General features: G+C 36.3%; 1 protein-coding gene across 3 annotated transcripts; it reads left to right on the top strand.

Moving 5' to 3' along the window:
- The first annotated feature begins 330 nt into the window (after positions 1 to 330).
- LOC114543584 (cytosolic carboxypeptidase 1-like) lies at positions 331 to 27,457 on the top strand. Of its 3 annotated transcripts, none has more exons than XM_028562507.1 (27): positions 331 to 630; positions 2,127 to 2,251; positions 2,766 to 2,833; positions 4,200 to 4,263; positions 4,737 to 4,880; positions 5,337 to 5,468; positions 6,023 to 6,116; positions 6,249 to 6,286; positions 6,395 to 6,541; positions 6,683 to 6,757; positions 8,057 to 8,236; positions 8,551 to 8,741; positions 9,460 to 9,653; positions 10,333 to 10,566; positions 11,219 to 11,371; positions 11,659 to 11,755; positions 12,077 to 12,154; positions 12,282 to 12,360; positions 12,633 to 12,865; positions 13,373 to 13,502; positions 13,924 to 13,995; positions 20,403 to 20,511; positions 20,986 to 21,115; positions 21,652 to 21,810; positions 22,137 to 22,313; positions 22,444 to 22,595; positions 27,182 to 27,457. In XM_028562507.1, exons 1-27 carry the CDS (start codon positions 608 to 610, stop codon positions 27,261 to 27,263), a joined length of 3,360 nt encoding a protein of 1,119 aa, XP_028418308.1. In that variant the 5' UTR covers positions 331 to 607; the 3' UTR covers positions 27,264 to 27,457. The 3 variants fall into 3 exon arrangements, with proteins under 3 accessions (XP_028418308.1, XP_028418310.1, XP_028418309.1); XM_028562509.1 differs by having other exon boundaries at positions 11,671 to 11,755; XM_028562508.1 differs by having other exon boundaries at positions 2,130 to 2,251.

Raw genomic sequence — 27,457 nt, forward strand, 5'->3', positions numbered from 1 at the left:
CTATGACTTTCCCTCATTGATGAGTGAAGCCAAGATGGCGGATCATGACGCCTTTCTTGTAGGTATGATCCAGGCCTCTGGCGCGGAAACTTCAAAGGAAAAATCAGAATTCCCGACAAAATTTCCGCGTGGAGGCCTGGATCATACCTACAAGAAAGGCTTCATGATCCGCCATCTTGGCTTCAAACTTCCGGCAGAGTGAGCGTTCCAGTTTTATTTCAGTTCACTGATGTAAGATAATTGATCTGATTGGTATGCGGTTTTTAATACAAAATTTATTACGGTCAAGCGCATTTCTGTTTACATTTGCGATTTAGGCCGTTCAGAGCAAAACCTCATTTGGTTCAACATAATTTTTCCAGATTAACTGATTAGCTTTCTCAATAAATATGAAAAAAATATAAAAGACGAAAAACAGTACAAGTGTACGGGTTTGTTTACTTTCATGGCTGAAACCTGCTTCAATGTGTCGTATGCAGCTGCATATGCCTAAGAGTCGTGATCTTGGCTTGAATTTACAACATAGACAAACTATTAAATGATATTAGGACATCACCGGCGTCCTTTCTGATGTTGTATAATTGAAGAACAGTGGTTGTGGAACACAATGAGCAAATCCTCAAACAAGAGGTTCGTATTAATATACGTTTTCCTTTGAAGTATTTGTGCAGGTTGCAGAAAATAATGCACTTGCTTTTGGTTATTATTTCAGGATTATATTGCTATACTTTGGTTTAAATAATGCATCTAATAAATTATTAATATACATGAATATATCAAACAAGCTCCTTTAAGCCATAGACATACTTCAACCAACCAGCCTTGGGAGAACACAATTTGTGTAGTAATAAAAATATAAATAAATTTATACAGCAAACTATTAGCATTGAATTATTATAAAATCATCACTTGTTGGCTGCAGTTTACCAAGGCCAACCTATGCATCTTTGCAACAGCAGATCAAACCTCCAAAGAACTCACAATTAAGTCAATAATTGTTTGCATGAATATGCCCGGTTGTCAGTGCAATCTTTGTGTTAGATTATTTTCATTATTTGAATTACCAGAGTAGTGATCGATAAGAGCAATGGGCCATAAAAGACGAAAAACGGTACATAAGAGCAATTGTGCGATAAGAGCAATTGTGTACATATTTTGTAGTAGTGATAAGAGCAATTGTGTACATATTTTGATATATGTTGCTTCCTAAAAACATAACCATTGGATGCACACATGCTTTTTAATGCATAATTATATAACATAAAAAGATATGTTATATGTTTAACCCACTAATTTGAAGATGGTTTAAATGTTCAAATGTTTCTCGACACAACAAAATCTAATTCATATTCATTTATCGAAGCATAATTGTGTCAGATTATTTAAAGCCCATTTTCCACTAGGTAAATTTATTGGCAAAACACAAATTGAAATCTGAAATCCATGCAGTGATGTGATTGGCTTCACTTGTGAAAAATTTCCCGCAAAAAGTAGAATTGCCTCCTACTTTTTTTTCTGTTTTTGCGAATAAGTTTGCCTATATAGTGACGAACGGGCTTAGTGCACAAACAGTTTTTCATGTTTCAAGAAATATATTCTGTTCAGCACAGTTCAAAATGTTAAAGATTAAAGCATTCTCTAAGATATTCTTGCGTAATGATTGAGGCAACTAGTTGTTCGATCGTTTAATGTTATTCAAAATATGCTATAGTATGCACATATATGGACCAATGAATAACATATATAATGTAATAAAATAAAACTGTAATAATTAAAATAAAATATAGTATTATTCAGTTCTTGAGAGTCCTATTTGGTTTTATAAATCATAACTCACTATTTAGAACTTGCTTGTAAATGAAAAATTTATACTGGTCAGATGTTTTCAAGTAGAAATTTTTAGCATAAAGCTATATAGAGATCGATATCTTAATACCTAAGATTGAAACAGAGGTCATAGTGTGGCTTTCCTAATTTGTTCATTAAATTAAATAAATTATTACAGCAATGTACTGGGATGCCTAATATGTGGATTATTATATGAATTAAGATTGAGCGATGAGGTACTATACATGATAAATATCATATCAATATCAATGTCATTATATTTCATTTAAATCTGATAGCAGTTCTAGGATTGCCCAGTTGTCAGAGCAACTGGAAAGGCTGCTAGCTGTGGAGAAAACATCAAGAGACTTGGAACAACTGCGTTATGTCACACTCAAGATGTACCAGCTACTGCAAACACAAGGTTTGACTATGTTTTTGCTAATTAATATTCTAAATATTTTTTTTCAAAATACAAATCCAGCTACAGTGTATGTATACATTGTACCAGTAGCTAGCTAACCACGTTGGTCATATTCGGCAAATTTTCTCCCAGTAAAGAGGGCTCAGTTTTTCAGCGGTCTTCGCATAAAAAATTAAAAGCTTTTCGTTTTACGCCTTGCTCTCAATTTTATGTAAGTTGTCCGCTGACAATATGAGCCTGCACGAGTGGGAGAAACTTAGCTAAGTTGGACCAGCGTGAACACCAAGAAGCTGAAATTAAACAAGATTCAAATCAATCTGGAACTAATCAATTTCTGTATATTCATATATAATATGCAGTCTCTGTATATTATATTATATATAAAATTGCTATATATATATATATATATATATATATATATATATATATATATATATATTTATATATATATATATATATATATATATATATATATATATATATATATATATGCTATATATTTTTAATATTTTAGATAAAGCCAAAAAGGAAATGATAAATAAAATATGTGAGAAAGCAGCAGTGTTACTGGGCCTTTTAGAGGTAAGGAGGATCCATTGTTAAGCACTAACCTTTCTGCTAAATTGTAGTAAATTTAATAGAAGTAGAATGTATTGGCACAAAAGTGGGTGATTCAGTTATTTTTAAGAGTGGTGATACAGTAAAACAGATAGGGTTAATTATAATTAATTAAATTGGGTTTTTTGGTGAATTGGTTAACAAATGAAACTTATGGTAATAGATTCTAACATTTTCATTACGGTATGTAAATTTGGATGACAGCATTTTGGCAATGGCAATGCCTCCTCCCCCACAATTGACCAGAAAAGAGATAGTACTGAGATATAGATATATACAGTTAGCAGTTAGCAACAACAAATATAGGAAGTTTGAAATTTTTTTGTACCTTTCACTAATTTCAGTACCTTTCAGCATTTTGTTCATTTGAAGATAGACTTTTTTCCCCAGGGAGAGATTTTGTTTAATTTCAAATCGCACTGATACCCTGACGCCATCTTGAAATTTAAATAAACTACACTTTCTGACTACTGTCAAGCAATGTAGTTATAATTCTTTATTTTCATTCGGCTATGCAAAAATGCCAAACAAGTCGTTTGTGAACCCGATGAGTAGTATTTTTTAAAAACCGAAAAAAAACCCTGAAAATTTCCGAAAATCGGACAATGTCAACGTGTTGATGATCACGCTTTCATTTTACGCTGCCTAATCTGCGGCGGATCAAGTTACTCGCATTTGATTGGTTAACAAAAAATCGGACGTCTGAGAAGACAAGTGACGGTATGAGTCATCACTAAATTGATCAATCTTGTTATCTTTTGAAATATATTTTATATTTCGCGGTTTCAAACTTATGTCAGAACTGTATAAACTTGGTCTCATGTACTATTACTAGACTCACTACAGTAATACTTTGCAAGAAGAACAGTGTTAGTATTCACTAATACTTTACAAGAAAATGACCATGCAATATTCATACACAAGTGTCAAATTGGGCTTCTAACTGTGCTTCAAATAAACAGCAGTCGGCCTACACTGCCTTTTCCCCAAATCTTTTTTAGAAACATATTTCGTACATTTTTAAATATTTTATCACTGTTTGGTGTAAAAGGTAAATATTTTGTGGCTGAAATATTAATTTGTAATTTACTTACTTCCTGCAAATGGACGCCTTTCGCCGAATTCCCAAGTTCACTCTTCTGTTTATCAGCGAAAATCATTTGAATCCTTCCGAATATGAAAGTCGGTCAAGACATTATAATATTGTTTACATTTTTAACTAATTTCCAGAAGTTTCATGTAGATTTCAACTGTTTAATATTCGACAACGTAAAACCCCAACGGTGCTGTAATAACGAGTAATAATAACATGCATCTGTTGGATTTCTAGAACTGCAATGACACTCAACTAATGTTGAATATTCTGGGTTGCTGTTTAGAAATATCAGCTGGGGGTAAGATGGCTTCTTTAGTACTTTTAGACGCGTCTCTTTAATAACCGTTGTCTGTCTGTTGGTTGGTCGGTCAGACTTTTGGTCCCCATTTTACTTTTAAAGTATGCAGGACATGAAAATCCTTGCATGACATGATTACACTCTGGCGCACGCGCAGTTCGAAGCTGTATCGGCTTATTATACGTACTAATCACGTGCATGACATATCGGCAAAGTTTCACTACCGACAGAAAGTTGTAAGCACTCGTTATTGGTATTGTGTACTTGTTCACATCCTGTAAACATGTCTTTAGAAAAATTCATTCGAAATCATTTGACAGCTTCAGTGGACTATTCGAATAGAATCGTTCATCAATGTTTAAAAGTTATATAGGCCAATTCTCCAAGAAAATTTTCCGTTTTAAAAAGTCTTTTGAGGGCTTCAAGTGGATTTCTAAGGTATTTTCTCTGCTTACATGTCTCACCTGTTTCAGGAAAGAAATGTGTAGCAACTTTAGCAGGACATGGGGCAGTCGACATTCTTCTCAAGATTCTTAAGATGGAAATATCTGAACCATCAATTGTGGAAGAAACTTTAGTCTTGGTTCATTCAATTCTTGCTAGGATTGCACCGAAAGGTAGGTAAAGCTACATTTCGATGATTTCACAGTTTTTCTGTAATCAGAATATTTCAAACTTCGTTTTGAAAATCGGTGTTCGTATAAATTCGTACGTGGCAAATTTAAAATATCGCCGATGTTCACAAGCTGTTTTCAAGTTCGTGCTTCTGGTGGCCGGGTCAGTAATTAAAATGTTTTATCTCTTGAATTTCTTCAATACAAATATTCATATTTCAGTCGATGGAAGCTATAGTACGTGCTGCATGAATTCCTTTTTCCACCTGCGCAATAACAGTATGCTGTAGTATTTGTATACTGTACGTGTACACGCTCAGCTTGCTTTCAATATGTGAATGTCAAATAACGGAACTTTTCTTTCAAATTCACCCTGTAGTATTCGACGAGATTTTTACTTCCTCGTGTTGCTTGGATGATATTAAATTTGATTTTTTTTTCGTTGCATGCTTGTTTTAGATCGAAAGTTTGCGCTGAAATCTCGGTTAACTGGCGCGTTGCAAATCACAATGGATGTAATCAGACAAAATGCCAATAATTTTAAAGTTCTCCATCCTGCTCTGTTGGTGATCAAAATTTCCGCCGGAAGCAGTAAGTCAACTAATCACATCTGTATAGCGTTACAAACTCCATTGCTTTGACCCAGTTCATGCATGTTAATTTAACATTCACCTTAGAATTAGGGTGAATGTTAGGGTTTTGTTTTTCCTGTAAGCAAGATGTTTTCATCTTTCTCGAACCCGGCAAGTGCGAGTATAAGCATGCATCCTTCTCCTTAAGACTATAAAGCGTTTTATTTTCGACGCAATGAACGAGCTGTGTACCTTTGTTTTTGTAGTTAAATGTAGCGAGATTTTGTTTAACAACTCAGAACGAGATTTTTCATGTCATTCAAAAACCATACTTGTATAACAACACTACAAAACGTGTTAAACTGCTACTATAATATACAATACAAAGTGTTTTTAAAAGATCACCATTGCAAATTCAAGTTAGTTAATTAACCAAACTCCAGCCTGCTACCCCAGGCGTTTTGATGCTTTAATGCTTCGAAAATGGCGTGCGTGGGCGACGAGGCTGGCCAAATTCTCACAATCTCTGTGGTTGCACAATTCATATTGATCATTTACATACAATCTATCCAGGTGTGAATTGCAACGTCCTAAACAAGGCAGGATTTATCAATATATTATTTCGCATACTCTCTAACTGTGGACATAAACGTGTCACAACTTTGAAGTAAGTATTTCTCACAAACTAACAAACCATTGTTAATTGCACGGGATAGCTAGATGTTACATGTGTTCTTGTACATTTAAAATGTTCTGGATCAAATTTGTGTTCTTTTACACTAAATTTGTACATTTTTAGGCTCGTTCTTGATCTAATTGCTATTCTTGTAAAGTCAAGTAAGTGACATGCAGCATTGTATATTGTAATGCTGTACGGTTCTTGTTATATGATCATCAAATGCAGCTCCATTCATTTCTGAAATGCCTTTTAATCTCCCTTTATAGAAGGTGTTGCAGCCAAAGCGGTAAACTTAAGCGGAGTTGAAATTCTCCTCCGCATGTTTTATGATTGGCATAGAACAGATCATCATAACAGACAAACTGCAATCAGGAAAGCTCTGCTGAACTCAATGAAAGCACTTGTATCTACAAGTAAGTTATTTCACGTGTCAACTATAAGCATAGGCCTATATTGGATTATATTGGACCTATATTGGCCCATAAATTTTGAATTTCAAGATGCCAATCTTTGGAATATACTTTGTGTTTGATGTATAACTTTCTTTTTTTCAGGGGCAGGTAAAGCAGCGTTTCTGCAATCAAATGGGATGAAGACACTTTTTGTGTTGACCAATGATACCAGTGAACGTAAGTAATATGATGATGAGTTAATCGATAAGTTATTGGATATTGAAACTTAATTATCAATCGACATTCGTTATATACATTTCTTTTCATGTATTATCATGTCAAAACATAAAGAAATGCTTTATATAAGAACGTAGAATTTACACAAAGAACTATGCGTGTTGTTAAATAGTTACAATTTCGATAATTACGTCACAGCATTATCATTTTAAATTTAGAGCCACCTTCAATGAGATGGATTTCAAGTTTTACTCTCACGAGCCACATGCAAAGATGGAAAACATGTTTCGTCAACATATGCATGAAAAATAATTTTTAACTTTGAGCAATAAGTGTGAAAAAGCCGTAACCCTAAAACGAGGCTACCGGGCCATGACCGGGAGCTTCGTTCTCCAGTAATGGCTCATTTCCACACTTTTTGTCAAAATGAAAAATTCCTTTTCATGCATGCGTTGAAGAAGGATGTTTTGCATCTTTGCACGGGGCTCGTTTTAAATTAAGGTTCTAATTTATAACGATAAAGTTGTGACGTAATTATCGAAAGGGTCTTTTGAAATACTAGTTTGGAATTTTGATATCTTAGGCTTGTCTCAGACGTCGAACTTTCCATGTACCGAACTTATAAACTAATATAGTTTTAATTGAGGACATATGATAAGTTCGACGTTTGAAACGCATTTGAAACGCACCTAAGCATTAAGCTCGATCGCCCAGGTCGTGCGGAACGACCAAAGCACGACAAAGCGCGACGTGTTTTCAAACGTCGAACCGATCATGTGCCGAACCAAATGTGCCTTCTGAGAAAAATCCGTTTTACCATTTATAATTTGGCGGTAAAAAATTTCGCGGTAAATTCTGCTGACCAGTGGCATTGAGCGCTCTGTAAAAAAATGCGTTAAAAAAGTACGGCAAAGCACCACGCTCTTGAAACCAACGTCGAACTTTATCGAGCTTGGTCGAACTTGGTCGATATTAAGTTCGGCACATGGAAAGTTTGACGTTTGAAACGTGCCTTAGTGATAATAATTATGGTATCTGTTACACAGTTTCTCTTAGAATCTAAAGAATCTGGAATCCCACTAAGGAATCCTACATCTTCTGAATAACTGAACCTACATCACAATATTTCAGCTCAGTTTTTCAATAAGTAATTCTGCATGTTTCCATTTTGAAGTTATCCACCGATTAGCTAAAGTGCTAAACACCCCTCGAATAACTGGCTCCTGACGACGTACAGTACGATATAGATCTCCTCGGTAGACATAATTGGAGACATATAATCTTTCTCTGTGTTCCTAGACAAAGAAATGGACGGTATAAACAGCGTAATAGTACAGATCCTGAGGTTATGCATGCCAGAGAACACTCTTCCGTTAACCAGTAACCGAACTATGATTACGTTTGAACTGCCGAAGATTATTGGGGAGAGTGCCTCAGGCGATGACAATGGGTCTGAAGAAGTAGAAAAGGACAGTGAAGGTATCTACTGTATGTTCATAGCGTCGAATCACACTGGTTTTGAAATAAAACCCAGACCTGCATGTATCCCTTGGTTGAGAAGTTTCTTAGGCTATAAGCACAGCACCGGAGGAATTTGAGTTCACACAGAAAAATGAGTGAAAATTTGGCTGATTCACTGTGTTCAAACGAGATAACTGGACAAATTTGAGCACGATACCAAATTCATCTAGTCCCGTGTGAAGACACCCTTTGTTCAAAGTTTTTTTTTCATACGTAGGTAATAATTATGCCCACTTTTCTCATTATGTGCAATTCTGTACATTCATTCTCAGAGGAATCATCTCCACTGGAGTCCGAAGATGAAGATGTTGGAGTGACGGAAAGTCAAGAAGATTCAGAGTATATTTCACAAAGTAGAGCGGGCCCTGCTGCTGCTGGTGAAAATACAACGAATAAAACGCGAAGTAAAGCTGAGCTGGTTTCCATGTATCATCAGTTCTTTCAAGAGATGACTTGCACCAGGGTGAGAGTCAACTTATAATTACCGTGAGATGCGCAATCTAACGAAAAATCTCCCTTGGCTATTAAACTGAATTTAAAACATGGAAAGTTCATGAGTACAGATTTCCAAACTTGGAAAGTAAATAGTTTTTCGCGAAATATTCTAAAGTGTGAAACATATAGCCGTGGAAAGTTGGCTAGTCATTATAGCTCTTGTCGAGTGCCCGGGAAACAATGATATGGGCTATACTACGCTACGATACCGTAGAAAAAGCGTTCAATCCACAACATGCATACATGATTGCCCTTGATACATAGATAATGATTTACCCAAAGCACCGATTGAGTAAATTAATATTTGCATGCCGTGTATGAATAATGAATTAAGATAAGTTCAATACGAAAAACACAGTTAAATGATGCAGCTATACTACAAACAAGCGGAATAGAACTATTGTGTGTTTTCACTCGCTCTAAAATTGCCCATTGTTCGGTAAAACCTTGTTCGTCAAACCATTCCATTTTTAAATTAGGCATTCTCTGAATTAATTGTTATCTTTAAACATGTAGTCTCATTGATTTTCTGGTATGTTTACAACGGTTGAAAAAACCGCTATCCGGTGGAGAGCGCTATCCAGCTTGTAAACATGCTCGCATCAACATATCAGTTTTGTGTCACCTTTTTTTATACATAAAGGTCCAGTCCGGTAGTATCTAACATGTGTTGACATGCTTTCTAGGAGAATAAAGAAGAATGCAATTCTGAAGATACTCTTGGTCGAGACAATTCTGCGGCAATTAAAAAACCAATCGTTATTCCAACGGCCAAACTGGACTTGACCTCGTCATCGTCGTTCGACCACTGCAGCAATCACTTGGCGGACGATTGTTGTGGCTGCGAAGAAAATGAATCTCCCAGACAGGATCCTTTATGGTGTGTAGAGCATGAAGCATGTGATAATTCTGTATGTTTCGCGATTATACACTGTATTTTATACAGTATATAGCTTGTCGTTGCTAGGACAAACACGCATGTTATTTGTTCTGATAATGGCGTGAAATGACAGATTCTTTATAAAAATTATACGCTTCAGGAATACTGTTCTCTTGAAAAAAACTATATAAATATAATATTCAGTCAATCCGGTAATTAGCTGTAATGTTTTTTTTTCATTTCACGGTTTCATGTTTTAATCAATTTTCATGTCTGCATCAGCATATCCCGTTTCCAGTTGGTGACGATTTTACCCGGGCTGGCTTTTAGAGAGAGGCTGAACCTGCATTTTCAAAACCATTTGCCAGCGGTATTTCTAGTTTTCTAGATATCTAGGTTTTCAAGGTTCTCGCTAAATACCTCTTTGCTACCTCAAAAATGAACTCGTATAAGTACTGTACTTTTTTATTTTTATTTTAATCGTCACCTGTTTTCAAGGTTCTCGCTAAATACCTCTTTGCTACCTCAAAAAATGAACTCATTGAAGTACTGTAGCTACTTTTTCTTTTTATTTTAATCGTCACCTGTTTTCAAGGTTCTCGCTAAATACCTTTTTGGTACCTCAAAAATTAACTCATTTAAGTACGGTACTTTTTTCTTTTTATTTTAATTATTTTAGTGATGAGGAAGATTTCTTAGCGGGTGGTTCAGTATCATCCCCCAAGGCAGTGTCGTATACAACTGGAACTCATGACAATAAATCAAGACCCTCATTACGAGATGGCATTTACGATATCAGAATGAAAGTTCGAAGTGTCTCTGAATTTGTCAAGACACCTTCGCCTGATGTGTACGGACACTACCCACCGCTACACCCTGAACCTCTTTATACCAAGAAACCTGGAATACAAAGGTCAGTGAAGAAACTTCTCTATTGCATTTGTAAAAACGTTAACTGCACGACAAAATTCAGGCTGTGGAATAAAACCCTTTATAAACCTGAAATACAATAAAGCACGCGTCATGCGGTAACGCGTGACATTTTTTTGATCCAACAATCAGTTAATCACTTTTCCCTAAAAAAACTGACATTTTCCACTTGCTTGAAGTCTCTTCCTGAAACATTATCTTTATTTTTATTTTCATGAAGTCGATCATCATCATAGTAGCGTAGCGAGCCTGACAATTTAATCCCGCTATGCTAATTAGCGGGATTAAATTGTTAAATTATTTAAATTCTATTGTCATAATTTTAAATTCTATTGTCATTTTAAATATAACCTAGGTTTGCATGCGATTTAATAATTAACTCAGGTCCTTTTTGAAAATCATCTTGTATGAAAAAGTTTCCTGAATAAATATTATTTTATTATTATTATTATTAATATTCTATGTTCATTTTGAGAACAGTGAATTTCTAAAACAATGAATAATTAACGATAACCACTAATTTTCATGGCGCGGTTAAATTGCTACGCTGCTGCATCGTCTCCATTTTCCCGGCAGATTAACTCTTTTAGTGAATGTGGAACTAAACCTAAACTTCGCATGGTTTATCCCCCTAGGTCGATGTTGTTGAAAGATATCGAGCGTGTTCTTCAAGATCAGAAAGTGGTTAATAAAGTGGTGTATGATTTAAATCCTGAGACCGATATTGGTCCTGCAACCGCGTCAAACGGCCGGGAATGTTCTTCAGATATGACACGTGGTTCAACAAGGTAATACAGAAATGGTCGCTCTGAAAATAAGTTCTGATTTTAAATGTTCAAGAGGAATTGCCCATATGCCTTTTCTCTAATGGGTGAATGATATAAATAAAATTTTAAAACCTAAATTTCTATGATATTGATTTTATTAATTTTTTACAATCATGCATAATGAAGTAATAAAACATTAGAATAATTTTGCTACTAAATTCAACAGTATTTCCACACAGCCTGAGAGCGTACAGTAGCATCCGGACAGTGCCTTTTTTATTTACTTCAATCAAATTACTATCATTTAGCTCTATTCGTAGTGACAAAGAACAAAAAGTGAATGGGAAAAGATCCCTTTCCTTTGAATCACGATTTGAAAGTGGAAATCTACGCAAAGCAATTCAGGTTAGAATTTCTTTTAAATTATAAACTTCCAAATTATATCTCTAAGAAATGTAAAAAAGCTCGGAGCAAATCCAACATTCGGAAATTTCGTAATGCGTGCGTGAAAAAGTGTCGCACTATGGCCGTTGATTGAAATTTTTGCATTGAGGCAAAATCAGCAATTTATAAAGGAGAATTTCTTTCGCAAAAAACACATGCACAGCGCTGATCGAAGGCCGTTTCCTGAAGATCATGCATGGACTACAGTAGCTGGGATGGATTGTCTGATTGTATATGCTATTTTATTTGTTATTCGCGTAATGGTTTCATCAATTTTTTCAGGTTTGTGAAAAGGAATACGATCTTATCCTGAATTCTGATGTCAACTGCCGCAGTCATCACCAGTGGTTTTATTTTGAAGTACGTTTATAACTTTCCCTCCCACCTGGACTGTTTTCAATGTAATGATGTAATGCTGCATGTCTTCAATGTAATGACTGTTTTTATAACTGACTTCCAGTTTCTCCAAGAATTCTAAATATTCTAGGTCGGAAACATGGAGGAGAATGTTCCGTACAAGTTCAATATTATCAACTGTGAGAAGGTTAATAGTCAATTCAATTTTGGTAAGTTATACTTTAGATAAAATATCATATTCAGGTTTCGAGATGCTCTTCGCTTTTAAATGAAAATCATGTCTATTTACTTTTTGCCAATTTTGCGAAGGTATAATCAAACCCTTTGTTGCCCTAGCGATGTCTTATGATACAATTATACCATGTAGATGTTTCCACTGTTTAGTCTTATAGCTTTAGTCTTATGCAAAGCCGTAGCTGCATTCACGACGCAAATCACATCTTAAATATCTCTTCATATGCATGTTCTACTCTATATAAAGGTATGCAGCCAGTATTATATTCATACAAGGACGCTGAAGATGGTGACCCTGGCTGGATCAGAACAGGATCAGACATTTGTTACTACAAGAATCATTATAAACGACCATGTTCCAATCCGAAGACAGAACGGGAAAAATATTACTACACGCTCACATTTACGATAGAATTTCCATATTCAGATGACCGCTGCTACCTTGCATATCATTTTCCATATTCATTCTCCTTGCTCGAGGTGAGTCTAATATACAAACATAATTAGGGTATTTTCCCTAAAGTGATCTCACTTAATTTCATGTAAACTATATTAAAGAGAGAATTAGCCATATATAACTATTTCGTCTTTCGTTGAACTTTTTTTGCTAGGCATATATTTGAGACTATGTATGTTCCTGCATGCTCTTCAGTAACACTCCTGTTTATTCTACTCAAGTTTTATAGTCCTTTTTAACTCTAAAATTAATGCTATCCACCCCTAAGACCCACTCAAAAGATGCTTTCATTTTTTCGTCTCGTGTAACCATGGTCGTGACAAATTTTTGGTGACTGCATGGCTAAACTTTTCACAGTGTCATTTTGTTTTATTTTTTTAACCTAAGTATAGCTAACTTTTGGTGGAAAGTGGATAACACGTGTGACTGTACCTTCCCGAAACTCAATGTTTAAATTTCTCATGAAATCAACTAGTTTAACCTGCATGGATGAGCTTCTTATACCATTTTAATATTTTTCAATTTCTTAGAACCATTTACTGACATACGAATATCGTCTTGATCCTGAAAAAATCCTGTATAAACGGCAGGTTATTTGCGATACGTTAACGGGAAATCCATGTTATCTAATTACAATAACCTCACCAAACTCTAATAACGGTAAGTCATAATCTTGGAAGATTTGGAAGCGTCCATTTCCCATTTCATTCACGGCACCTTCTGTGCAGTCTTGTGGTAGAGTTAATGAATCAGGTATTGTAATGCCCTGTTCGTGGTCAACTGACCTAAATCTGTCAAGGTACACTGTATATCGGAGCTCTTTTGCAGTATGGTTTGGCCTTTGACGTGTGCTTTTTTACGCATGCTGTAGCATCACTACATGCCTGTATATATCGCTATATTGGTTCACAAATATACTTCCCCTTAGCTTTGCTTCTGGCTGGTATTTAGTATTGATATCTTGTTCACCCACACACACGACTCGTGTTGTACTGTATTTTTAATATGATTTTCATCATGCTGAGCATAATATACCCATACCTTCATCAAAAAATTAGAGTCCGTTCATTTCCCTTTTCAGATAACCGGCCGTATATATTTCTGTGTTCGAGGGTTCATCCAGGAGAAAGCAATGCTAGCTGGGTAATGAAAGGTACAGTAATTATTCTGCAGAACCTCCCCCCCCCTCCCCAGAGATTTTCAAGAGAAGAGAACGCCCTACTTTATCTTGGGGGAACATGACTAGCTGAAAGAATTTTATAGATGATGCCTGAAAAATAGGTGCTCCGCATATGTAGCCAAAAATGATTTATGTCCAGTTTCATATTGCGATCTGTTACGCTCGTTGTTACGCTGATTGTTTGATTAATTTGATACCATGCAATGGTATTCATAAACATTTGTAAACTCAAATAAAGTTCAGATCATTCAATGCACAGTTATTAGAATATAGATGGTTTAGAGACTAGATGGAAGTACAATACAACTCATTATCTATCTTATTGTCCATGTTTGTACAAAAAATGGTTCCTTATCCGTCACATGTCTATTGTATTTTAGCTCAACTAACCAATAGCAATAGCTTGGCTTAGCTCCTCAATCGTGACTTGAACAGCATGTTAATTCAGATCTTACTATTGGTTTATTTGTTCAAAATACAATAGACACGTGACGAATAAGGAACAATTTTTTGCATAAATGTTCCCCGACATAGATCATGAGTTCTATTGTACTTCTATGTAGTCTCCAAACCATGCATACTCTATTAACTGTGTTCAATGTAACGTTGCTTTCTTTGTTTTCTTGAGAATTCTTTCGAACGAATGCATAGGTATATAATTCTCAAGTTCAAACGTTCTTCGGAAGAATAGACCGCAATATAGAACTGGAACTCGATTACCCCAGGCCATCCGGGGGGGTCTGAAGTGATTTTGCGCATAAGACGACGGCATGTACCAAGGATTTTCTTTTCGTGAAAAGCTTTGAGAACGAGGTTTAAGAGTGTATCATATGTTTAGCTTTTTATTTGTCAAACGGAGATCTTAAACGGGGCTTGCAACCAGCCGACAGATTTTCTAATGCTTCAAGGGACTGTTTATATAAAACTTGCAACTGCATTTTGCGTAATTAAAACGTAGTTAAATACAAAATGCACAATTCTGATTGGCCAAATCAGCTAGTATACCTTATTATACAACCGTTTTTTTACGCAATGTTTTAATTAATTTATTATTCCTTTTTGTTTCTCTCAAATTTATACCAATGATAGGCAACTCTACTTTCAATATATTACGTTACCTTTTACGATTATGGGATTTAAAATCCATGCAGTACAAATCAAATGCAAGACATGCAGGATTGTAATCAATGTATAATTTCTGTCTATTCATTTTATTATTACATTACATACATTATGTCTAGTTTGCACAAAGTAAACCTTGAGCGTTTCCTCTTCGGATCAACCCGATGTAAAAATTCATCACTGAATTACCGAATCTAAGTCATTCTTTGATATCGTTCTGATTTTGATAAAACGTAGTTATGCTTAATATACTGCTGCAGTTGGCCTCAATCTTGCTTCATGCATTTGTGGAAGTTCCTGCCAGCTATATCTATCAAACCTGAAACATTCCACACATCCTCTCCCCTTCACCCCACCCATGACTATTACAGTATCCTTCACAACCACTGCCGAACATCCTTGCCTCTTATACTTCATGTCTGGTAGAAAATGACTCTCTTGTGATTTGATGTTGTATATCAGGACGGTGCTTAATGCGTTGCCGTTACCATCAGCACCACCCATTATGATGGCGTTTTCTTCACCCCACTTCACTGTGGCCATGTCGCTTACGGGGTAAGGGAGCGGTGACAACTCTTTGCATTCATTCTCCATGATGTCATATAAAAGAACACTTTTGAAACACGTGTTAATCGATAGGGTCTCTCTTCCTCCAACAATCAGGATCTTCTCATCAAATATTGCAACACCATGAAGGCATCGTCTCTGTGGCATGGTACACAACAGTTTACTGGACATGTATGGTGGGGCGAAAGAAATTATGGTGATGCTCTGGGAGGATGCACGTTTATTACCATCATACCCACCAATCACTATCAACCGACCATGGTAAACTACACTTTGGTGTCCGTACAATGACCCGGGTAAATTAACAGGAACAATATCCCAGTTGGTTCTAGATTGGATAACTTCGTCATCATTTAATTGTAAGCTTTCAATGGATTCGTTATGCAAACCACCGATGATGAATAAGTTATCGTTGTGGACAAACGAAGATGCTCCTGCACGACGTTCTCTCATTGGCTGCAAATACGTCCACGTCTTTCTCGCCAAACTGAACATTTCCACCGATTTCGACGTCGACGTCTCACCTCCAGCTACAACAACTTTTGGCACTCTGTCCTCGCCATCAGTTTTGCCACCTTTTATTTCTAGTTGCTTCGTAATTTCGTTTAACATCGTCTTCATTTCAAGAACTTCCGCTTCAAGCTTACGATTACTTTCTTCCTGCTTCTTCAGTCGACCTTGTACAAACCTCTCTATTTCCGAAACATGGTTTTTCTCAACAACTATGTTGGTCATCTCATTTCGTAACATTCTGTCCTTTATCGACGTTATTGCTTTTTTCAGTGTAACCATCTCTTGCTTTGTGTCGTCACATTTGTGGCATTTCACCCTACGCAGTGCACACAACGATGTTTCATGATGGTCTAAATCTTGTTTGTTTGCCAGGAACTTACAACCTTTGTTTGAGCAAACTGCTGGTGCAAACCCACAGTCTGCCACATGTTTTTCAAGTTCCCTCAACGCAATAAATCGCTTACAACCGCGATGGAAGAATTCACAACGAATCTTGAGTTCCGATAATAAGTTTGCCATGTTCCGAGGCACTTTGAGAGTTTCAACAGTGAGTGGTTGCATACATGTGGGGCATGTTCGAGAATTCATGAGATGTCTGGTGATACAACCTCGGCAAAATACATGTTCATTATAGCGACACATGACCGGGTCTTTGATGACATTAGTACAAATGATACAATGCAGTGTTTGGCTGACAGTCTGTTCAAATCGTTGGTCATCATAACCAATATCGTAGGAGGCCAATGCCGCCATTTCAACACAAGTCGACGACGTTCGCGAACCAATGGAATGTGAACCTAAAGGTCAAGAAAACAATCCTTAAATCAATGAAATTTAATAGATTACTTTCGATTCCTATTAGTATTAAACAAAGATCAGTTCGGCATCGTTGTTATGTTCCTTTTATCTCTCGTGGTTAATAAATCGTGGTCTTACCCTTGGTAGTATAATTATCACAAGGAAGTGGTAGCTTGTATTAGGAGCTTTTGGAACTAATATTTAAACGAGTGTCTTTGGACGACTTTTGGCTATAAGAAGTTTGTGTGCTTAAGTTTGGAAAATACTTGAATTCCTGAATATTTAATTTCCCCATCATGCGGGATGTCGCTCTATGACAGGCTTCACGCTGAGATTAAATTTTAATTTGCTAACACACAAATATCATTTAATAATTGATACGGTAGGATACACGGAATGCGGATAGACGAGATCTAGGCAACACAAACGGCATGAGTATCGTCAAAAGACTGGGTCAAGGATTGTGATTGGTGAAAAACAAAAACTTTACTTCCGGCCAAAAAAACTTTTCTTCCGTCCACTCACTTATAACATAAATTGCGAAATCTGCTTCTGAGGACTTTAATGTTTATTTCATAAAAAAATTATTAAGCTATGGACATTGTCTTTTGAATTATTTAGTTAGTGCTAATAATCACAATCCTACTGTATTTTAATACGTGTGCTATTAGAATTTGGATAATATTGGAATATGCAGTTCAATTCTAGAAAATATTCTGACAGTTAACATACAGTCGCAGTAGCCCTCCATCTTGCAACCTGCATTGGGGGAAGTTCTTGCCAACTATAACTGTCGAAGCTAAAGCATTCTATAGACCTTAAATAATTTCCACTGTCATCTTCACCCCCATAACAACCACAATGTCTCCGACAACCACAGCCGCACATCCAGTTCTCTCATACTTCATGTTTGGTAGCATTCGAAATTTCTGGGTGCTGATGTTGTATATTAAAGCTTTGTTCAATGTTTTATTGTCATTATTGACACCACCGATTATGATAACATTGTCATCTTGCCATTTGACTGTGGCCATGTCACTCACAGGATAAGGAAGAGGGGCCAACACGTTATAATCTTTTGTAGTGATATCATACATAACAACATTGGTGAGAGTCGAGTTACTGGAGAAGCTTGTTATTCCGCCAACAATCAAGATCTTGTCACCGATCATTACAGCACCATGAAGGCATATACTCTGTGGCATGGTATACAACAGTTTACATGTGCAGTGTGGAACAAATGAAATCACTGTAATACTATTTGAAAATGCCTTTCTATTGCTATCATACCCACCAATTACTAGCAACCGTCCATGGTAGATTATACTGCGGTGTCCATACAACGAACCAGGTAATTCAGCAGGTACAATTTCCCACTGAAATGATGAGTGATCAACCTGAGCTTCATCCAATGATATCTTTTCCATGGAATTGTTTCCCAATCCACCCAAGACAAATAACTGATTGTCGTAAACAAAAGAAGATGCCCCTTGCCGAGATTTTTTCATTGGCTGTAGCTGTCGCCAGGTTTTATTCGCCAGATTGAACACTTCCACCGAACGTGATGTCGGCTTATCACCTCCAGCAATAACGATATTCTGTTTCCCGTCAACCAAATCAGCTTTTTTGCTTCGTTCTTTCAGTTGCTTCGTGATTTTATTCAAACATTTCTTCATATCCACAACGTCCACTTCAAGCTTACGGTTGCTTTCCTCCTGCTTGTTAACTTGATCTTGAACCAATTTTTTAACTTTCGAAAATACGGTTTTCTGAACGCGGTTGATGTTCATCTCACTTGTTTTCAACTCTTTTTCCATAATTTCCAATTCAAAATGTACACGCGACATCTCTTCTTCTATGGCATTACAACTGTCACATTTAACTCTGCGTGGATTACACGCATACTTTTCATGGTGTTCTAAATCCCGCTTGTTTACCTCGAGATTACAACCAATATTTGAGCAAACTTTTGGTGCAAACCCACAGTCTGCCACATGTTTGTCAAGATCTCCCAACTCAATAAATCGCTTGCAACCGCGATGGAAGAATTCACAACGAATCTTAAGTTCAGATAATAAGTTTGCTATATTCCGAGGCACTTTGAGAGTTTCAACAGTGAGTGGTTGCATACATGTGGGGCATGTCCGAGAATTCATGAGATGTCTGGTGATACAACCTCGGCAAAATACATGTTCATTATAGTGACACATGACCGGGTCTTTGATGATATTAGTACAAATGATACAATGCAGTGTTTGGCTGATAGTCTGTTCAAATCGTTGGGCATCATAACCAATTTCATTGGGGGCGAATTTTGATGCTGCCATTTCAATACCAGTCGCTGATGTTCTTGGATTGCCGCTCACGAGCCAGTAGAATATTCCGCTGTAATGGCAAGAAATTAGTCAAATCAAAAAGCGGCTTTATATTTTTCCCTATGCGATCGCTATTGATCAATAGTTATGCATCATTTATCAACAGTTCTACAGAACCGAATCTTTACCTACGTAAATTACCTCAGTTATAGAGCTACGCGTTTTAAGTCACGTACACAACATATTATTAAACGTGCTTTGGTATGATACATTGTCTTTGACGTCGTTCAGCTGCGTATTTTACGATAACTCTGCGTTCATAAACATTGTCTGTGTTTGAGTTTGAATCATACAAACGCAATTATAACTGCTTAAATTCCTGAATATTAAATTTTTTGACATTGCGGGATTTCACATTTTTTAAGGTCCTCTTAAATAACCCGGGTGGCAGATAGCGGACTAACGGATATCGGATAGAAAACCCTTAAACAACACAACTTTAAAACAACTCCTATACATGTGTAAAAAGTATTAAACCTTGATAAATGTGGCCGAATAGTATGATAATTATAGCTTTTAAGACTGTGTTGACCAACGCAATTTTTCTTGCAACTTCAATTTTCATCAACAGTTTGTAACTGCCAGCCATTAGGCCAACACTTGTTGGCTGACAGTGGCGTCGCCAGCTTGATAAGTAGGGGGGACTTATTCATATATTCGTGTTTTACATTATTATTTCTGTGAACATGAATATATGAAAATGTCCACCCCACTTATCGATGCTGGCGACGCCACTGTTGGCTGATTGGAAGGGTGCAATAAACTGTAAACACTTTTACGTTCCGACGTTTAAAGCAAGTGTTGCAAATTATTTAATTTTCTTTTGAATATACCAGTCTTTTTCTTTTTGTTTTGAATATTCAAGTATTTTAATTTCGTTTTGAAAAATTATGCAAGTCTTTTACTTTCGTTTTGAATAATTATGCAAGTCTTTTACATTCGTTTTGAATATGCAAATCATAATGAAGAAGAGACATAATCTTCATTGAAAATATTTCTTTTTAGGTGTGTTGGACTTCCTGTTAAGTAACAAGATCACCGCAAGGGTTTTGAGGGAAATATTTATTTTTAAAATAATACCTATGCTAAACCCAGATGGTGTAATAAATGGTTGGTAAGTGTCTGTAGTACTGTCTGCGAAAACGCTTTAATCAATATAATAGACGCTTTAATCTGACAGTGGTCATTATTGATGCTAGAGAAGTCTATTCTATTAGAACCGTCATATTCTGCGCCGCTATATATTTACAGCTGGTAAATATTTATCGCCATTTTAAGGTTCTCGTCACTGGGTGGTGGCCGTAAATTCATAAAACTGTAAACATAGCGGCCCAAAACATGACGGTTGGGACTTGGGACTATTTTTTTAAGTAAATATAAAAATAAATTATGATAAACGTTTATTTCATAGTGTGACTAGTCAAGTGATTTGACTATTCAGTTATATTCTTATTTCAATAAACAAATTTCAGAATAAATGAGCCCGTTTCAATTCAATTAGCTGGTCTATTGGTATTATTATGGTTCTAGTAAGTCATGTTTCATTAATACAAACAAGGTATAAACAGGGAATGTTGTTTTCATCTAGTCATCGTTGTTCAATATCTGGTGCTGATCTCAACAGACAATGGCTGGATCCCGATCCTATTCTCTTTCCAACTATTTACCACGCGAAGGGGCTGCTGCTTTACTTACAGGCTATGAACAAGACACCATTGGTAAGTCACACATTTGCATTAGTGTTGAAAAGGCTGCGGATGGAGTGAGTAATCCATACCCTAGGAATGGTTCATGGTTCGCATCTTGTTACCTAAGCCCACGATCCTCCACCGAGGAAACGAAAACTTTGGGAACGCAATGCTCTGATTGGTTCTTGAAAGGAATGATCTGATTGGTTGTTAACGCCGTATGGAATGTTTTGATACAATGCAGAAAATTGCAAGTAATACTTTTTGGCGACATTTTTATTGTGATTTATAACGGTTAAAAAACTAAACTGAATATCGTTTATTATTTGCCAGAAAAGTATCAAATGTTTGCAAAACATGTGCATTAGCCAGGATTTCGGGCGTCCATTTTGGATTATTCCGGAGCTTTCGTTTCCTCGTTAGAGTTCGTTAGAGTATCGCGTGTTCGTTAAGCGAGACTGCGATGGTTTCCATTTAGTATGATTTTTTCAACCAGGGACGATGCAGCGTCCTTATCAGATACATACATCCAAACGTACTAACATTTTTATCTTATTATTCACCAGGTATTTTGTGATTTTCATGGCCATTCACGCAAGAAAAACGTCTTTATGTACGGATGTCATAGTCCAACCGCCGATCTACCGGTCACAATCGTTAACTCCGGCTCTGAATCAGATTCCTCTAATGTCGGTGAAGCCGCAGTGAGGGAAACAAATCATAGGGTAAGAACACAACTGAAGTAAAATAGATAGAAAGTTATCGCCAACCAAAACAATTAAAGCCAGGTGTTGGATTCTAAACAATTAAATGCTCCTGAACACTGCATTGTATTAGAGAAGGTATCAGAGCTTCAAAACTCAAGGAAACCCTATAGTAATTTTATGTGAATCACATAAGCTACGGGTTTAAAAAAAAGTAAATGTATGTTATGCGATTTTTTGGTAGTATATTACATAATTATTTTCTGATCATTAAATCTCAGCTTTGTAGTGCATTTAATAATATGTGATAGATGGACCTTAACAGTTCTCCTTATTTGATGATCTAGACATTGCCAAGAATTTTACATTCCATCGCACCGGCTTTCTCCTTTCAAAACTGCAGTTTTGTCGTGGAGTCCTCCAAAGAGTCGACTGCAAGAGTTGTGGTCTGGAGAGAGCTGGGGGTAACAAGGAGTTATACCATGGAGAGTACTTATTGTGGAACGGATCAAGGACCATACAAGGTGAGCTAGTACATTCCAGCCTAGTCTTTGAAAACAAGTTAGCTAAACCCTTAGACCCTTGCAAGGGCCTTCACTATTCAAATATGTAACAGCAATAGCTTTTCGTATTAAAATATCTATTTGTTTATAGGGTTTTCATATTGGCACGAAGGAACTTGAAGAAATGGGTCGTTGTTTCTGCGCAGGTCTTCTAAAGCTTGGAAACGGTAGTAGTATAACAGCACTACTTGGTACCATTCCTAAATTGAGCATGGATGAACGTGATCCTGAGGACGACATTTTGTAAGTTGAAAACTATTTCTATAATTATCATTATGCTTGTGTAATGTATCTGCTATGTCTAATACAGATTTAAGTCAGCTGTATTGGCCATAAGGTGTTGTAGCTTCGTATTTAAAGAGGCTGTAACATGCCTTCGAACAAATAAATCATTGGGTAGTGTAGTGTCAGGATAATGTAGTGTCAGGCCTGATTTCCATTTTGTCGTAATTGACATGACAATTGACAGTAAGTTTATTTTCACTGATACGAGATTGCCCGGTTGTGGATTTGTCCTTTTTTCCGTATTTCACATCGGTCATTGTTGACTTCACACACATCAGCCATACTACAAATATTACAATACACGTAGAAATATTACATCAGCCATACTACAAATATTACAATGCACGTAGAAATATTACATCAGCCATACTACAAATATTACAATACACGTAGAAATATTACATCAGCCATACTACAAATATTACAATGCACGTAGAAATATTACATCAGCCATACTACAAATATTACAATACACGTAGAAATATTACATTTCCCAATGGCAATGGAAAACAGGCTTTACACTAAAACCCAACCTCTTGGTTTGTCCTTGGTTTGTCCTTACAAACCTTTGCTCTTCCCGTCAGGAGTGTTTTAAACACCAAGTTGCTCAACACGCCACCGTAGCTGTAGGAACTTTAGCTGGTCTTATACACAACAAGACGCCCGGTAGGCGTTATCTCGGGCTATGTAGCCGGTAAATACACTGCACTGAAACTGATCTATATTGATACAGTGTAAATACACGACCGTCCGCGCGGAAGACTAAGCCTGCGACACGAAAAAAATAATATTATTATATACCACTTGTCAAAGTTTGGTGTTCGTAGCATTTCATCTGTCGAGAGCGAATCACACGAGGGTGACGAAATTTTGATGTCGCCAGCGCGACCCCCTGCAGAGTGAGATAACGTGTTATCTCATGGGAAATAACAACTTTAATCGTGCGACCTTTAGACTGTTTATCCATTTAAAATTAGGTCTTTTATGAATAGGTACTTCGTTGTTTACCTTGTAGTTTGGTTTTTCTTTGACAAGTGGTATATAATAAAAAACTTATTTACTGAGAACTCAGAAAAGATTATGTTTTGTGGACCCTCGACCCTCGATATTTTACTCGGCTTCGCCTCGTGAAATATCGACAGGTCTCGGGTCCACAAAACGTAATGTTTCCTTCGTTCGCAGTAAATAAGTGTTAAATAATTATCGCGAAACCTAGACTCGGCTACCACAGATAGCCCGAGTAGTAACCGCGAAACCTAGACTCGGCTACCACAGTAGCCCGCGGACTTTAATAATTTAACTTTGACAAATACAGAAAGAAAGCCAGAATCTAAAGAAAATTTATTCTTTGGTTATTCTATTGTTTCATTTTCTAGTGCAACGTTTCTTTGAAACTTTGCAATATTGTGATGCATCGATGGGTGGCGAAAATTCAAACGACTTAGTCATACACATAGTGTAAACTTTCCGGGGGCTGAACTTGATATGTGTTTATAGCGATTTTTTGTGCTTGGTAAGAAGATTACACAGCAAAAAATCATTTTCTTATTTCAAGAAGAAAAAAAGCCCATTTTAAAAAATTTTCTGATAATGAGTTCCAATTTTCTTGGGAGAATAACAAGAAAATTTTCTGACTTTTTTTTTTAAGAAATCTTTTTTTAAGAACATTCAGTTCTTAAAATAAGAAAAGTTGCACACAAATAATTTCTCAGTTTAAAAAATTTTTCTTGAAATTAGGAATTTTGTGGTCCTTAAAATCAGGCGAGACATCATCAGATTAATTTCCAAGTAAATAATTTTAAAATTGGTGTGAAGTAAATTCTAAGTTCACACTGAACTTAAAATAAAACTTTGCAATCATGTTAGGAGTTGAGTACATCAAACAAAAACACTGGTAAATAATAATTTAGCCACTCTGTGGAATTTTAAGCTATTCTTTAGCTATCCCCCGGTGCTATACCGGCTTCTTGAGATAACTACTTTAAACTATTATCAAATACACCCTCCTTCAACCCATTCTGCACTGCTTTTCTACCTCCCTATGATAGTTTAAACTCCAATCAATTCACCATGAAAATACATGTAAATAATTCGAACAATATATAGATAGAGGCCTTATCCAATGAAATCAAATGGTATTAAATCAAAAAATTGACCCTAACAAAATATGGATGGATAAATGTATCTGAAGGCAAAATAGAGAGCTTTGTGATAATTTTAATGATATAGGCAGACTCTGATGCACAATTTATACCCTTTGGAACTGTCTCAACCCTACTGTGTGGAGAAGCACTGTTACATCAACCCCTCTGGATTTAGTATAAATCTGAAAAATACAACACAACTCTTATCCTACATTTCAAGGAAAGACATTAGAAACATTGCTGTATGCTGCTTCTTAGTTATATATATATATATATATATATTTATATATATATATATATATATATATATATATATATATATATATATATATATATATATCACAACATTGAACTATTCTATTTTGCTCCTCTGAGGTATTCTAGGCCATAATTGTTGAGGAATTCTAAAGTTTTGTTTAGCTATCCCTGCTATAGCCAACTATTTAACTATATAAAACAGATAATAACACGGAAAATCATGGCCCAAATCATTGCACGATGAAAAAAGACCTAAATACAATTCTTGATCTATAATAGGGTCGAATAAAGGCTAACGAAGGCTAACAAATAAAGGCTTATACGTTATAAATAATAACACACCGATCAGCATGTTGGCATATGACATCATGAAACATCAACTCACCTTTATGAAATACCACAAATTTTCGCCGACATAGTATATATTTTTTCACATCCTAAATGTCCATATCTTTATCGGTAAATATAAAGTGTTCATAACAAGATACAAATGCCATATTTGCCATGAAAAAACATTATTTCTTTGATATGCGTTAATAGCGTTATACGTTACGCTCATAGAGATTATAAATAAACACAGTTTCGTGGAACTCGACGCGGAACCCTTTGATGTTGCTGTCCCTCAATTCCAAACGCTCACGCCATTTTCCACGCGCCACGAAATTGCAAAAGACGGCATGTTGTAAAACGTGGACTGGGCTGGACTTTTAAACTATGGATTAGACTGAACTTGTAAAACATGGACTTGTAAAACATGGACTTTTGTAAAACATGGACTTTTGTAAAACATGGACTTTTGTAAAACATGGACTTTTGTAAAACATGGACATGTAAAACATGAACTTGTAGAACGTCGTAAAAATTATTCGTCATTCTCACGCGTTGCTTACACCATCAGCCAAAACTCGTAGTCGCCGGGCTTTTGAATACGAGTTTTTTGGCAAATTTGGTACTCAAAAATTTGGCGACTACGAGTTTTGGCTGATGGCGTAAGCAAACAACGCGCGAGAATGACGAATTTCGTACTAAAGCTCCCTATTAATACATAACACCGCGGTTGAAATTGCGACCGCTTCGCATGAGCAACTAAAAAAGTAAAAAGATAATTCAACAAGACGCCGTTCTGGCGTTAACTCCGGCGCACGTGCCAGTCTTCAATATAGAGCTTCTGGACATAAACAATACAGTTCGCGTATTGTTTCGCATACATATTCGCATTTAGATGCCTTACGAACCTAAATGTTCGATCGCGAAATTCAGAAGCACATCGCAGTATAGAAGTTCAATTGTTCAAAAATGTAAATAAACCGCATGATACATTCGCTTCGTCTTACAGTTTGCCTTTGGAATTCGCGCTTATATAGTTGTATTAAATCTTCGATCCTGTGCAAACTACGCGACGTGTCAACGCGCCCATACACGACCACTTCATCTTGTTAAACGGCGAAATAGCAGCGATATTATTAAAATAGGACCGGGTCTACATGTATTAAATATATTCTTATCCCAATTCAATCTAAACTTAATCGAACAGCATGAAAAGAACGGTCTATTTGTTCCTCTTGGAGGAATTGCCGTATCATGCGAGCGTAATCGAATCGCGCATTGGAAAATTAGCCAAAGCTGTGCACCACAAGTCTCTGGAGATAAGACTGGGACGTAGATAAATACGGTCACATACATGTTTTAAATACTAGTATATTTCGCGCCATTACAGACTTGCGACGACGAAAAATAAAAAAAAAAGAAAAACAAAAAAAAACAAAACAAAACCGGGGCGAATTTTCAACTCCGTCGCTGACGCCGGAGTAATAATGGCAATATCGCGGCGAGCCTAATTAATAGCCCTGTATAATTTGCCAATAGATCCAACAACCTCATTTTTCTAAGCAAATGAAGAAACGCTTCTTCGACTCTCGAACAAGATAACTCAGTGCTAACTAGATAAAATTTTCAGGGCTGACTAGACACTTTTTCTCAGAGGTGAACCAATAATAATAATAACGATTTTGTGTAGAAGACCACCTTATATAAATGGAATAGATTCCAAGTGAGCTTCTAGCCTTAAAATGACAAACTATTCCGCATGGTATTCTTAATATCAGCATGTTGATAAATATTTGTATTATTTCTTGTTTTTAGGCTCCCTGACGGTGACCTCTTTGCTCCTGTTGATACGTACCCTTATGAAGGACGTGATTACGCCACGCAACTCTTAGTTTGAGGATTTTCAAATTGAATATTATGCCTGCATCGAATAATACTGACTGAGCCTGGGAAAGAATTTGAAAAGTCCGATTCGGCATAACTTTATTTCCAACCAATTTCGCATCCAATTGAAGGGCAACATGCTTCCCACGCAAACGCGGAATGGAGTTATTTTTTAGGATTTTCTCCGTTTCATTTGGGTAAAAATAT

Source organism: Dendronephthya gigantea, unplaced genomic scaffold (assembly GCF_004324835.1).
Source record: "Dendronephthya gigantea isolate DGI-Jeju-01 unplaced genomic scaffold, DenGig_1.0 000489F, whole genome shotgun sequence".
In the NCBI taxonomy this organism is placed as follows: Eukaryota; Metazoa; Cnidaria; class Anthozoa; order Malacalcyonacea; family Nephtheidae; genus Dendronephthya; species Dendronephthya gigantea.